The sequence below is a fragment of the Pangasianodon hypophthalmus genome, chromosome 20, assembly GCF_027358585.1.
Source record: "Pangasianodon hypophthalmus isolate fPanHyp1 chromosome 20, fPanHyp1.pri, whole genome shotgun sequence".
Taxonomy (NCBI): Eukaryota; Metazoa; Chordata; class Actinopteri; order Siluriformes; family Pangasiidae; genus Pangasianodon; species Pangasianodon hypophthalmus.
Genome location: NC_069729.1, coordinates 4,664,448 through 4,679,584, shown reverse-complemented (window position 1 = coordinate 4,679,584; position 15,137 = coordinate 4,664,448). Strand labels below are relative to the sequence as shown.

Sequence of the window (15,137 nt, the reverse complement as noted above, 5' to 3'; positions counted from 1 at the left end):
AAACGCAGTGGTTATATATGGAACCAATACAATTCCAAGAACCACTTGAGTGCTTAACATTGGTTCTTTGCAGTTTAGAAAATGGTTCTTAATCTGTGCCATTGGTTTCTCTCAGGGATGTCCAAATGCTTTTTTTCTGAATGAATTAATTCAAATAGCAGATTGCTAATGAACAGTTTATATATATCCTTCAATTAGGAAAATCCTAGACATTCTGTAGACTATATGTGTTTATATGTTATGAATTATGAGTACACATGGAGCGAAGTTTAGTGTCTACATTAAATTCTTACATGTTTTTGACACTGTCAAGCTACCAGTGCTGGGTCAAGTTGGAAGTACACAAGTGTATAGGATTGTATAGTATTTGTATGCTGAAGCATCACAATTTCCCTTCACTGGAACTAAGAGGCCCAAACATGTTACAGCATGACAGTGTCCCTGTGCACAAAGCAAGCTCCATGAAGACATGGTTTGCCAAGGTTGTGTGTGGAAGAACTCAAGTGTCCTGCACAGAACCCTGACTTCAACCCCACTGAACATTTTTGGGATGAACTGGAACACCGACTGCACCCCAGGCCTCCTCGCCCGAGATCAGTGCCTGACCTCACTAATGCTCTTGTGGCTGAAAGACCACAAATCCCCACAGCCATGCTCCAAAATCTAATGGAAAGCCCTCCCAGAAGAGCTTATTATAACAGCAAAGGGGACTAAATCTGAAATGCACTGCTCAAAAAGCACATAGGAGTGTTATGGTCAGGTGTCTACAAACCTTTGGCCATAGACACAAAGGTTTACATGGCTATTATTATTCTATTTAATGGATTATTAAAACCAGATAACAATTTCATTTGGATTGCCTGCAGTGTAATTACTCATGCCTTTGGTTCACTCATTAGGGATTCTGTGAAGATCCTTTGTGATAGTGAATGTTGTTAAAAGTGCTATATCAATACACTAAGATTAGGTCCTGTATTGGAGATCTTGGAAGTTTAGATTTCATCTCAGCTAATATGTGTGTGGAATGACAGATATTTGATTTAACGTGACTGAGGTTGTCCAGAACTTCAGCCAAAGTTCTCCAAGTTCTTTCCTTTCCCACAATCCCACAATCACCCCTTATACAACAACCATCAACTAAATACATGGTCTATAATCCTAAGACATCAGTATGTAGAGTACGACTGAGCCCTGTAGTGTGCACTGATTAGTGGATGCTGAGCATATAGTACACACCAACATAAAGATAAAGCATTTAGTCATGGGTTTACCATAATTTTCTTGCTTCTTAGATTCCTATCACTTGGTCTGTAACGGGGCAGCCATTTCTTGCCGTGATTGCAGTCTCTCTGTCTTTTTACGACTGTTTGTTTTTGAGATGTGGGCTGTTGACAGGGGCCATAACGTCAGCGCCAGCACCACGCTTCCATGTGTTTGTTGTTAGTGGTGCATAAACTGCTATTGAAACATATTTGCTGACTTGGACCAACTTTTATTTACTCTCGCATGTTTTCCACTTCGCTTGTTTGTGGAAGTCCTGAGCAACCCTATAGACAGCACCCATTCAGCTGTCTATCATGTGGCTTGGATGTTGGAGCCAGTCCTGATGGGCGTTAAAAGTTAATGGTGTTCTCATACTGAGATGAGATCATTTTAATACAACTGTAGACATTTAAACCAAAAAAAAAGATTGGAGCAAAATGGTGTAGTCAAGCAATGTTTAAGCATAGATTTACCATCAAGGTTTTATTGTTCAACTGTGGAAGATCAACTACATCAAAACCAGATCAGCAGCTTGGATGAGCACTGAGTTCATGCTGGTCTAATTTTTTTTCAGCAGGGGGCTGTGTACAAAAACTGTGTGCAAAAATAATTTATGTAAATGCCCTGAAAAATGCTCTACAAATCACTTTCTGAAGGGAAGCTTATTTTTCTTAAAACCTCTCTTGTTGGTTTTGGAAGAACTTTTTTTTGGTTCAAATTGAGACTTGGTGAAGCCACAACATTTGTGACCAAATCCCCACTCAGATCATCGATCTGTGTGAAAACCACAACTCCCACTCAGCTGGATTGTAAGGCTCCCAAGTGTCTCTGTAATATGAAGTGAGTTTTCGATATTTTTAGCTTTGCAATCCCTTTAGCGAAAACAGAGAAAAGTCTGGGAAAATGAAGAACATTAGTTTGATGGGATCTACAAACATTCATGACATGAATATTTCATGAGCTTCCTATAAGCCTCTGATATTTTTTTGGATATGCACAAGTTAAAGGTTACACACTATTGTTTCACAATTATGCGTTATACGGTTTTTCCATTAAAATACATCTTTAATATAATGTCGGCTATTACGATTTACCACTGCTTGTACTTTTGTTTATGTTGTGCTATGTGGTTGTTTTTTTTTCTGATTTTGGTCCTGTCTCTGCCTCTGTCATGTGATTGGTCTCTTTCTCTATTGTGTTCACCAGTTCTTTGTTTGCCCTTGATTATTTTGACTGCTTATAGCCTGGTGTTTTATGTCTTACTGCAAAGTTTGTTTATGGATATGTCTATGATTACCCTGTCTGCCTGTACTCTCAACTCTGCTTTGAACTCAGACTACAATTCTTACATTGCCCATACTCAACCTCACACCAATCACCCACACTTGTATCCTGCCTGTCTTTCCTGCACATTCCATCCACATTTTTACGATCTGTTATAATTATACAGTCCTTTTTCTCCACAAGGAACTGAGTACAGAGACACAGGGTAACATGGCCATGGTGAACCACAGAGAAATGGGTCTTTTGTCCTTGAGGTCATGCGGTTCAGCTATGGAGTGAAATCATTGCTAAACAGGAACAAAAACTTCAACCCTTGCACACATTACGGAGATTTGGCAAACAGTCTGATCTCTCTGAAGTGCTGAAGCGGACAGGCCAAAAAACAAGATGAAACGAGACCAAACAAGTGTTCGGAAGAAAAATTCTACCAAATCATATTGTTACTCGGGAGAGAATTAAGTGATAATGCAAGAAAATCAGAGATGAGAGGAAAGGGGAATGAGAAGTGTTATCTGAGGATAAAGAGGAAATTCCTAACTGGCTGACTCCGTTTGTATGAAATATTACGAAGGTTAAGGTAGGGGTTAGTGGGGGGGGGGGGGGGGGGGGGGGGGGGCTTGTTTCTGCAATTCCATACTTGTGGGATTCAAGTCAGAATGATATATTTTTTCAATTATCATGAAGGAAGAACACACAAACATACTTCTCTTAACACTGAAACATCTTCTCCTGTACTATGTGTATTTAAAGAGGCAGGATGCCGCATAACTCCTCTGTGATGTGCAAATTGGCAGAAAGTACAGGATGATCCCGGTGTTTCCCATCTTCATCTCTAGAATCCAGGAAACCGCACTAGATTAATGCAGAGCCAAACCACAGCGCTCTCTCTCTCTGTGTCTATGTCTCTTTCTCTTTTTCTCTCATAAAATTATACAGTAAATGTCTTTATGTTCCAAATCATATAGCATAGTAAGTGTGTGTTGTTTATAAAACATTGTTTACCATGAAAAATTGAGTTATGAAAAAGCAATTAATTTAGTGGAGCAAAATTCTTTCCTCAATATACAAAGACAATATTCAGTTTTTTTGATGTCCCGTCTACATCACTCAACTATTATCAACTATTCTATAACCAATGGTGATTCTGGGTTTAATTTTTACATACATAAATAAATAAATAAACAAACAAACAAACACCTCTTCTTATAATATGGTGTCAGCACAAACAGTTTTCAACACTGTTATTTGTGTTTGGTCATATGGCTTGCTTTTCTTCCAGCAATGGTTACAGTGAACAAAATGAACAATGTCCAGGAAGCAACAGTAGCCTTTTTTTTTTTTAAAACTAAAATTCTCTGACTTCATCTCTGTCTTTTTCAATGGCTCAGTTTGGCACGCTTCCTAACTACCCCTTGTACACTATTGTTCTTAACATTAGAGAGAGAGCTCTGTTAATAAGTCTTAACAATGCTGCTAATAACATGCTTTTCTAATGGAAAACAAAGTGTATTTAACATATGAACAGTGTGTCACTTCTGAGAGTCTATGAAGTAAACAGCACCACAGCATAGCTGCTTCATCCACGATTAACTTCAAAAATGAGAGCCAACGTGATGAAAGAGAACAGACCAAAGCACAACTATACACTAAGTGAAGCACAGAATGATGGATAGATGGGAAAGAAGAATACAGAAGCTAGGGCTGTGTGCAGAGAGGAAAAGTTTACCCATTATTTCTAAAATTTCTCCCCGAGGACCCCAAGCGCAAGAACTTATAACCACTGTGAATTTGCTTTGGATTTAGTGGCAGGATGATGGAAACACTTCATGCAAAGGAAGACAAGCATAATAATGAGCAAAGTTTTTCCTCTCTGAATATGCCAGTGCCATAGCAAACTGCTAGCTCAGCATTATTAATAAATCTTACACAACCTGAGAAAAACTGTATTTAGAGAAACTCTCACCGTACCCTTCATTCTTTCGTTAAACTATATCACTATATTTTATACAATAAAATGGACTTGGACATTTATTAAGAGATTTTATAACCTGATGTGTGGATCAGTGGAGCAACAATGTACCAGTGGTCGTAATTCTAGAGTCCCTGTAAAATCGATGACACGACTGATGGTCTGCCTGCATGGAGAAGGGAAAGTCAGTCATTATTAATAAATTTCGGGCCTCATCCTGGTGTATAGGCATATAGTGATTTCATGTCTTCAAGAGTTTCCATGGCAGGCATGTCTATAACTCGGAGAAAGGTGCTACAGATGGTATGCCCCTTACCAGAAATCCACTGTGTCTTAGACCATCCAAAAAGGGTTTAAAGCTATGTATCTCTGCAGTAAGTGTTATTTGTTTTTAAAATATTTTATACCAGAGCACAGTTGAATTCTCAATTCTGACATTGGAAGGAGTCTCCAGTGTCAGCACTTTGTACCAGTAAGAGGTAAAACTAACTTAAGTTTTCTGCCGTGAGAAAATATAGATGATGGAGAACTTTGTGATTTGAGGTTTCTCAATAACATGTGTGTTGAATGTTCAGTATGAGTATATTGTGAATAAGAGTCCTGGGATGAGCACAGGACAGAATAGGATAATTATGATTACAGCAGCAGTAAGTCTTTGGTACAAATTGACTGTATCCAGATACCGGGTGTGAAAATGTCAGTGCTGCTCCTGTGCAATTCTCTCCTTTTCTCACTTTTGGGGGTAAACAGACTTTAAAATGCTTTAGTTTATGGTTGAGGTACATGCAAAAGAGACATATATTTCACATAGATAATGTTAAAAAAGCACGTGAAGGATTTCCCTATAGGCCACCATTTTGTGATGACTATGTCTGTCCAATCCATGGTCTGACCTAGTACTGCTCTACCTATATACCATTGTTTGGTACCCTGGTGAGAAGCGTTAACAAATTCAACTTGCCAATGGAAATAATGACAAAATATGGGATCACTACTTTATTACGTTACCATGGATCACGCGTCAGATTCATCTTTCCTGTTTTTCTCTCCAATCTCAGTGGGAGGTTTTTTTGTCTGCCTCACCTCTCTGTGTCTGTAGTGTCAGTATTTTGAGTGACTCATCTCACTGAGTCATCCTGTGTCTGTTGGTCTGAAGAATGTCCTATGCAATTGTCTCTAGTCTAACCCAATGTACCATATAATACACGATGACATAAAGACATAATACACTGTGGCTAAAAGCTTCATTTTTTCCTTAAGTTTGACCAATCTTTAGAATATTAGCAGTGATAGTTGCTCAGTGAAAGATGTCAGCTTAACAAAGAGAGAGTAGGTTGATTAATCAAGCATGGCAGCACAGACATGTTCCGAGACAGATTTGACACTTCTGGCAACGCATGGATAAAATACAGGTGAATAAAAATTTTTTTTTTAAAAAACTACAGTCTGGACAGTATCAGTAGCACTCACAAAGCTCTAAGAAGCTCTAAGAGTTCTGCCAAAAATTATTCCCTTTCCCGCAAATGTAGTCAATCAGCCAAAACATGCTTTTTTTTTTGCAGTGGAGCTACAAGGCTAACATGGCAGAACTTGTCACAGCCTTTAGTTTATGCCAACCGTGGCAGAACATGGCATAGCCTTTAGTTTAGCATTGTGCCAACCGCATGATCAAATCACACTCACTTCAAAACATGTCATTGTAATCTCAAGTAGACGTTAGTTCTAATGCTGTTATCCAGAGAAAGCATTCCATACAGTAGACATGTGGCAGACATTCAACAGCCCATTAATCAGAGACCTTTGACCCTGACTTGACTTCCACTTACTTGACTTTAAATTAAATCCTTTCAGCATCAATAGCCAAACTGTCATCATTCTTCATGAAAGATCAAGCTGAAAAGAGTCAAAGGTCAATGCGCATCAACATTCCTAGTAAAGACAAATGGGTCGCCACACAGGTGGGGATTGCTGTATTCCAACAGCAGTCACACACATATACACTCCCAACCATCTCACTGGTCCTAGTGATGGTGGTTAGAGGAATCTTATCCAATTCAGTATTTAATAAAAAAAAAAAAAAAAGTGGTTTGAAGAGGACAGAAAGGACAAGAGGTTCGTTCTGGAGGTCTAGTAAAGAAAAATGAACTGAGCCTTCTCCAGGCAGACTGTAAGGGTCTCGCTGAATTACACCGGAAATGGAGAGTTGTACAGGAGGAAAGAGAAATGAGAGAGACAGTTGTACAGGGGAGGGAGAAAGAGAGAGAGAGAGAAGGCAAATGATGCAGAAAGAAATTCATCATCCACAAGAAGCTGCTACTGACAGACAAAGTTAGCCTGAATGGAGTCAAACTCCATTACATACAATAATATCTAGCAATTACCCATGATGTATTGCATCCATAAAAGTAAACAGCCCCAAGCTTACAGACTGAATTCAAAACTGAATGCCTCTTGATTTTGACTCTGAACCCAGGAAACATTTTATATAATAACAGAAACAATAATATTGGCAGATGGCAACTGACCTCACATAATGATCTGATCAATCGACAGGGATTACCACTGGACTACTACTGACCAAATGTTACTTATAGTGCACTAAGGCACGGTATGGTTACTATCACATAACCAAAGCCACAGTGGTAGCATGTTGATGGCAACATTTCCCTTGCAATGCTAGTATGAATAGTAAACACTTACACTAATCCTTAATCCTTAATCTTAGAGGAATCAGTTTGCACTTTATTTTCTTTCACAGTACCATCCAGCTGAATGCAGACAAAACGCAGAGAAAAGACTTGGTGTACCTTCTTTCTTTGTATACGGGACTGTATATCTTGCAGGATCTGCTCTTCTGACCACACATGGATGAGGTCCTTATCTACTGAACAAACTGAACTTTCTGGAATTTCCAGTGGACTTGAATGGAAATGTTAGCAGACTATTGTTGAATATTGCTGCTGGGCAATCTTCAGTAGTAGTGTTTTTTTTTTTTTTTTGGTCACAAAATGATAGTTGTCTGACTCGAATGATGACTTGCCCAATTCTGTACTGCTTCTAGCACCACTTAAGTCCCTGATTGGTATTCTCAGTGTGATTTTAGGGAACCAAGTTGCTTACTTGGCAATGAAAATAACCAATAAACAGTGGGATCATGGATTACTAAACCATGCAGTATTGTACTGCCCAGTGGAAACAATTTTTACATGGTTGTGTGAGTAATAAATATTTACACCGCTAGACATTATACACTTCCTGGTCATGTTATTAGACACATCTATGTTGCTGGTCACTTTGTAGGTGTACAATTTGAGACTTTTTTCATGCACAATGTGTTAATTGTACTGTAGCTCAGGTTTCAAGAGACCCATTTCCCTGCAGAGTTTCAAACGTTCCCTGCTCTCAAACACACCTGATCCAACTTAAGTGCTTGATAATTAGCTTATGAGCTGATACCGGTGTGTTGCCATCAGGGAAAACAGGGCAGTGGGCCCGGATTAGGATTTTTCCTTAACTCAGTAGTACTGAGGTGTAATTAATTAACTGACAACTCAATTTCTAGGCCATTTCAAAACTGTAAGAAATAGCATGAGACACTCACAAATAAAGCTATGAATGGTTAGGAAGAGGAGCAAGGTTGCTGTTCAGGGCTTTTGTGCCATCTTCACTCACATGTAGTCTAGCAAAATCACTCATGCTTGTAGGAGTACTTACAATTATCTACTTGCAACTAATTACAGAAATCCTCCAAAACCCCCCAGTCAGTGATTCTTACCCCAACCTTACATCATGCTTTACTGCAGATGTCACATCACATATACAACAGATGCACAAGGCATAGACAAGGAGTTTTTTTTAATACACTTTACGTTTACAAATTTTCCAAAAGTACAAATTGTTAGCTTAAATATCGAGTGTTACTTAATTACGTACGAGAATATCCAGCAATTACCCATGATGCATTGCATCCATACAAATAAACAGCTTTTTACAAGTCTTACAAAATGTTGTTAACATACAGCTTTGCTATGGTAATAGATATTATTATACAGTACAGTATATATGCTGCCAGTAGTTACAACTAATTTAGAAACAGGAAGGCATTTATACACAATTTGAACACAATTCTCAAACTGGTTGATTATATTAAAATTAAATTAATGAAGAAATAGCCATTTTGTTCATCATTGCAGCACTGATCTTAAAAAGGCCTCATCATCAAGCCCTTCTACTTCATTTTGAATAGAGAAATTGTGCCAATAAAAGTGTGCAAATGCTACCAAATTTTCTAGGTTTGTTACAGGTGTGCACTCATTCTATGCTGATTTGTACTGAGGTTGATTCTTGTACAATACCAGTATGGATTTTGAGACAGTCCTGAGTTGCTAAATAATGTCCTAGTTTATGTCTAGTCCTTTTACAAACAGGAAACTCTTAAAAATTGCAGCAGGTCTACAGGGAAATGGTAGGAAAAAGTCAGAATAAACATGAAAATAAAATAAAATAAAAAGTCCAATTCTTACATGTCAGTTCCTTTTGTCTCATGTGGCACAATATCATGGAACATACTCAGAAAATATTAAACAATATTAAACAACCACTCTGTGTTACCGTCAGAGTTTAACGTCTCTTACGTTCTAGAGCAGCGGTTCTCAAAATGGGGTCAGGGTAATATAGCAAGGGGGTCTGTAATTTTTAATTTTATTAAAATTGTGGAAATAATAAGCCATAATTATCAAAACTGCATTTTTGAGTTCATATCATTTTTAGCCTATTTGACTGGTCAATTGAAATAAATAACGTCGACTTGGAGGCCAATGTGTTCCTTTCGTGAAAAGTTCAGGAATAAAACGCTCCAAAAAATAGCCAGAATATTATTGTACATATTTAAATAATGAGCCTAATATCGGAATAATTCATAAAATAGGGCTTGGAATTTTTTTTTTTCATTTATTTATTTATTTTTTACCTAAAGGGATTCCTGGCTGCAAAAAAGTTTGAGAACCCCTGTTCTAGCATATACCTGCAAATAAACATGTTTTAGGAAAAATCTTTTTCAACAATGCATCATACATAGCAAAGCCTTGAACAACTTTTACATCCAAGCATATCAGAAAGCGTACAGAGGACCACACATGGCATCGTTTTCACCATGTTCATGTCACTGTTGCTGTATCCGAGAGAAGAAATGTCTTAATTTGAATTTTGTCCTTCTATCTTCCTTAGCTTAATAACAATAAAGCTTACGAATTACAGAAAAAATAGAAATATTTCGTGTCTTTTTGTGCAAACAGACATTATAGAGCTCACTATTTAGCACAGTATACGAAGATTTTCTGGAAAATACCAGTGTACAGCGCAATAACTACAAAAGCGCTCAGTCAATTAGACGTCATTCTCTTTTTGACCTTTAAGTTTGGTGGAAGTTTTGATCGGTACATAAAAATGGTTTGAAAAGCAACAGTGCAGGTTACACCGGTGACTGACCGCACAGAGGAAACTCTTCATTTCTCACAACCGAAACACAAGCGAACAATTTCACACAACATAAAATTGATTTTGTTTAGGCCCTAGTAAAAATACAGACTACGCAAAAATAAATCAACTTTTTCACTCTGTAATCAACAAAATTAAACACCTTACATTTCAATATAAGTCTCTTTTTTTAAATCCTTATATATATTTGACTTATGGATACATGCAGAGAGGTTCTAGTGGACCCAGTCTGACCCAGAATAAAGAGCCAAGGTCATGGCTCAGATTGAAAATGGAAATGGAGCATGTGGCTCGAACCGCTTGGACATCTCGATGGCAGACGTTTCAAAAGTGAGCATGATGCATGAAATTATTTTCTAATCAAAAATAAAAAAAAACAAAAAAAAAAAAACAAAGAATGATAGAGTACTCCCTGTTGTTCCTTTGTTCCAGATATAGACCTTGTGGTTTTTATTAGTTTTGCATCACGGTTAAATTTCATAACTTGTTCTAATAGAATATGATCTCATGTGGCACAGAAAGTAAGTGGGAATAATAATGCAAAACAGAGCATGGTAAACTTGTAAGGAAAAAAGTGGTCCAGTATACAGTAAGCAGATGAATGCATCACAGAAAATGGTGTATGGAAACAAATCAAATGGGACACATGAGGTACAGCAAAATTTCTTTTAATGCCTTTCATTCTGTATAGGTTCAGTGGTGTAATACCAATATTAGAAATATTACAACAGACCCCCATGTCAAGGGCAAAGATTATTTCCTCTGTCTATATATATGTTTATGGCAGCCTGGGACAACCTTTCCCATGATGAAATTTTCATATTTTCTACTATATATAGCTCTGAAAACTGTCCTGAATTGTAATATGTTTCTCATTTGGGGTGTTACGGTTTGAAATGTTCACGGTATTATAATCTAATATCATTATAATTCTAATCTCATTATAATCTAATATCTTGGTTTCACAGTAGTATGTATTACACACAGTATTATATGGACCTTTAAGAAAAAGAAAAAAAAAAAAACACAGAAAAGTCATACAATTTAACTGGACATCCTTGTCTATACATTTTTTAAGAATGCTTTTTCCATAAAGTCTCACTGTCAGTACTTATCATTGTAATTATAAGCTGAAAGAGACAGTGACTGGGAGGAAAGGTAGCATGTGGAGGGCTACATTTTGTATGATAAAGTTAGCAACCTGATACCAGCCACAGGGTTTCAGTGTAGTCATGTCCCCTGTGCAGAGAAACAGAGGTATGATTTAGGGGGTCAATGTAAATAGACAGAATTGCATTTTAATCAGTCTTTTGGAAAAAGGTCAGTGGACCTATCATACAACGTGACTAACTGTGAATGTTAAACCGTCACACTGTAAAAACACTAATCTACCTCAATCAGAAGTAAAGTTATAGCAGTTATAGGGTCTGGTTACCCTAAAGCGTAAAAGCAGGAAATGACATTTTAAGATTGCGTCCTGACTGTGGCGCGGGAGCATCACGGACACTTTAACAGCTGATTACAAACCGAATTAATTAGGATTATGTCCATTTCACTATGACATGTGAACTATCCAACAACTTGATCAAAGTGTAACCTTCACAAAGTGTGTGAGGAAATGGCACTTATCTAAACTGAATGATTTTGAATGTTTTCTCCTTACCCAACGTGATCTTCGCAGGATGATAGCCAAGGCAAGGTTAGAAAGTAAATAAAAAAATTTTTTTTTAAATTTCCATGCCGTTTTAGTGAAATATATTTATGGTTTCAGCCATAGCGACAGGTTTTCCCAGGCCACCACACTAATATATTATACTTATCTGTAAATAATGAATCCTGTACCATTTATTTAAAACCCCAAATCCTTAACACACCATCATCCCCTGAGTAAAACCACCAGTAAAAGAAACACCTTTATATAAAAACATTTACATGAATGGTAATAGACATTAGATGTATAAAATCGCCACACACACATACACACAAACACACACACAGGGCACAGCTGCAGTGTTTGCCCTAAATAGTATGGTTTATACATTTAAAGCATCCTGCATCCAGACAGATCATAATGGCAATGAATAGATGTAAAAATGAAGCATTAATAATAACCTGAACAACTGCAACCATGAAGGCACTGAAGACTGTGAAAAAATAAATGTCCCAGGAAACAATGACGCAGACTTGGTTTGCTGTAGCACAATAATATATAACGCCACTGATTAGAGTCAAATATGGACAAAATGTGTACAAGTATAATTCTGTACAAATGATTGAAATAATGTTAATCAGACAATGTGTGTGTGTGTGTGTGTGTGTGTTTGGGTATGTGTATTTTAATACCATATGCTTCCAGGTATTTTCATGACCTAGTGGGAATTTCAGCTTCACCTTTGGTTCATAGAAACACCAGAAATAGTTTTTATTGAAATACCAAATGTCCCCACAAGGATAGGAATATCTGACAATTTTGTTTTTGTAGGAACATTTGGCTTTTTAAGAACTAAAAGCATGTAAAGGCTTTCTTTTGGTTACTGAGACTGACGTTCAGGTTAGATTTAGGTGTAGCACAGCATTAATTAGCTGCATTAATAATTATGTCAGTGGAAGGTAATCACAATGATTAGACAAACGTGTGTGTCTGTGTGTGTGTGTGTGTGTGTGCTGATCGCACATGAAACTGTGTGTAGTGTGCAGGCTAAAAAGATCAGAGGCAAAATATTTTTGGACCCAATTTACAACTAAAAACACACCTAAAACCACTTTTCCAAGACAGAAAGATGAAACATCATGTAGTTTGTGAAACAGAAGATAAAACACTGTCCAATCTCAGTCCATTACCCATAATGCAGCTGCGGCATGCGTCTCTCTCTCTCTCTCCTTCTTCTCTCATAGCTCACCTCTCTGTAAACAGAATCCCTCTGTTGGCATAGCGACCCCCTTTCCCACCTGGAATTCTTTACACTGCAGTGCCACCTAGTGGCCAAGCGCTGGAGTTACTCAGTATTCCTGGCCAGACTGGGGGTGTGGCAGGACTCCAGTAGAAACACGGGACAGTCAAGTCATTGGTTGCAGCAGGATGATTAACAGGCTCAGACTCGGCTGGTGGGGTGGACGCAGAAGGTGCAGTTCTGGATCCCGTCGTGCCCCGCCCCCTCGCCAGCACTTTCGGAGCAGCCGTTATTGTCCCTCTGAGAGGCTACAAAGACAGATACCGAGAAAGTACACCCCATGACTATTGGATTCTTTAATTGACATTTTCACTTTGGTTAACGGTTTCCTACATTACCCACAATGCAGTGCGACTACCTGCTGATAGTGGTGCAGCCCACACTTCATCTGTACCTAAAGACAGTGATGCAGCAGCACTTTAGTCCTTTAGGCTTTAATCTGTCCAGCTCTCAGGAAACAGATCAGCTTCCAAAGCTTCAACTTTTATGCTACTACTGCCATCACGCTCGTCATCTTGTGGATCGCTAACGAACGGAGCCAACTGCGTCCTATAGCTGCACTGCATTCTGGAACTTTGAGTCCAGCGTTTACACCAATGTCTCCATTACTATATTGGATTTGTTAATAATATGATTGCTGGAAAATGGTGAGTGAGAAAAGAAGCTCTTGCTCTTTCTTTAGTGTTTAGAGCTAACAACGAAACCTAACCAGTGAAACCTCATCCAGTTCTTCAGTAGTGTCATGCGGACTTGCCAGAATCATTTAGAAAGGAGGAGGCTATTATAGACGGCATAGCCAAAAAAAAAAAAAGGTGGAATTATTTCATATTTCATTTTTAAATATGAGCCACCCATACTATTTTACAGAGATTACCATGTTTCTATACAGAAGTGTACAAATATTTGGGAATAGCCTTTGAGCATGATTACTTGTTAGCTACATTAACATCATCACTCCAGTGCAAAACTAAAGAAGTAGATAGATATCGTCTTGGCAGATTGGCAGACTATTTTTGGGTAAGTAAATGTGACTTTTCAGCAAACTGAATTTTTATGTGAATTTTTGGAAACCTACTGCTTTGCTCGTCCTCTTCCTCCTCAGTTCCCTCGGGCAGCAGGAGGCGCTCGCTGCAGGGGCTGTGGGGTGAAAGCTGACTCTGTCCCTCTTGACTGGTGCCCAGCTGGAGGCGACGCATGTGCCGGACCACCGCTGTGGCATTAAACGCTTGCTGAGAGAGACAGATGACAGAGAGCTTGAAAATATAAGCCTGTGCTTAGGGGGAAATGTTCAGATCAGTCGTGCTTGTCTTCGTAATCTAATAGGATTACATTTAAACATGCTTCATATGATTATTATGTTATAAATGTAGGTCTATTTTGGCCAGATCGTATCATTTAGCTTTCCCACATACAGTATGTTAAAAACAGTCTACGAGATGATCAACGGCACTGACCTTCCATTTGCTCTTGGCGAAGTTCTTCTTGATCTGAGCGCTCACAGACTCGTGGATGTTCTTGTCCAGCGCCGTATCACCGGCAATCCTGGGGAAAAAAAAAAACATTAATCTAATTCCTTCAGTTCTCTCCATTGAGATCCAAGTCATCTGGATGTATTTCTGCCAAGGAAAGCAAAGGCTTTAAAGCCACTTGGAAGAAGCCAAAACAGAACTGGATCGAGCCGGATTAGCAATGCATTCTGTTGTGAGAAAACATTCAACTCATATTCAGCAGAACAATTATTTTGTCAAGCGAGTTTTGCTCTGAAAGTCATTGAAACTCAAAAAACTGAACTTTTCTCATTCAGAGGGGGTGCATGATCATGCCAAAATGATTTTTTTTTTGCTTAAAGCAGCCGTTTGTTATTTTTAAAGGTGCATCTAGATTAGTAATAATCATTCAATTTCAAAGACACCTTAGTAAAAACTGATTTTCAATACTGCCGTGTAATTGATCTAGATATTATTTTTCATTTAAGGCTTCTGTTGAAATTTCTTCAGGCCTGGAAATTAGCTCCGCCTTTGTCTACATCGGCATGGGCAGCAGAGGGCACTAAAAATGTGAAATATTGATTTAAATATGAAATACGAACACAGCTACCTTCAAAATGAAATAAATACATGAATAATTGTTACGCTCCAATATGAACTATCAACAGTTCTACTAAAATACATGTA

General features: G+C 38.1%; 1 protein-coding gene across 2 annotated transcripts in view; it reads right to left on the bottom strand.

Annotated features, from left to right (window-relative positions):
- Positions 1-10,664: 10,664 nt before the first annotated feature.
- Positions 10,665-15,137, bottom strand: part of camk1b (calcium/calmodulin-dependent protein kinase Ib) — a 42,247-nt gene continuing 37,774 nt past the window's right edge. For both annotated transcript variants that reach the window (XM_026935208.3, XM_053227072.1), the window contains exons 10-12: positions 14,418-14,505; positions 14,039-14,192; positions 10,665-13,211 (exon numbers count right to left, since the gene is read on the bottom strand). In XM_026935208.3, the coding sequence (XP_026791009.3) occupies positions 13,105-13,211; positions 14,039-14,192; positions 14,418-14,505 (349 nt within the window). In that variant the 3' untranslated portion in view covers positions 10,665-13,104. The remainder of the gene's footprint in view (positions 13,212-14,038; positions 14,193-14,417; positions 14,506-15,137) is intronic.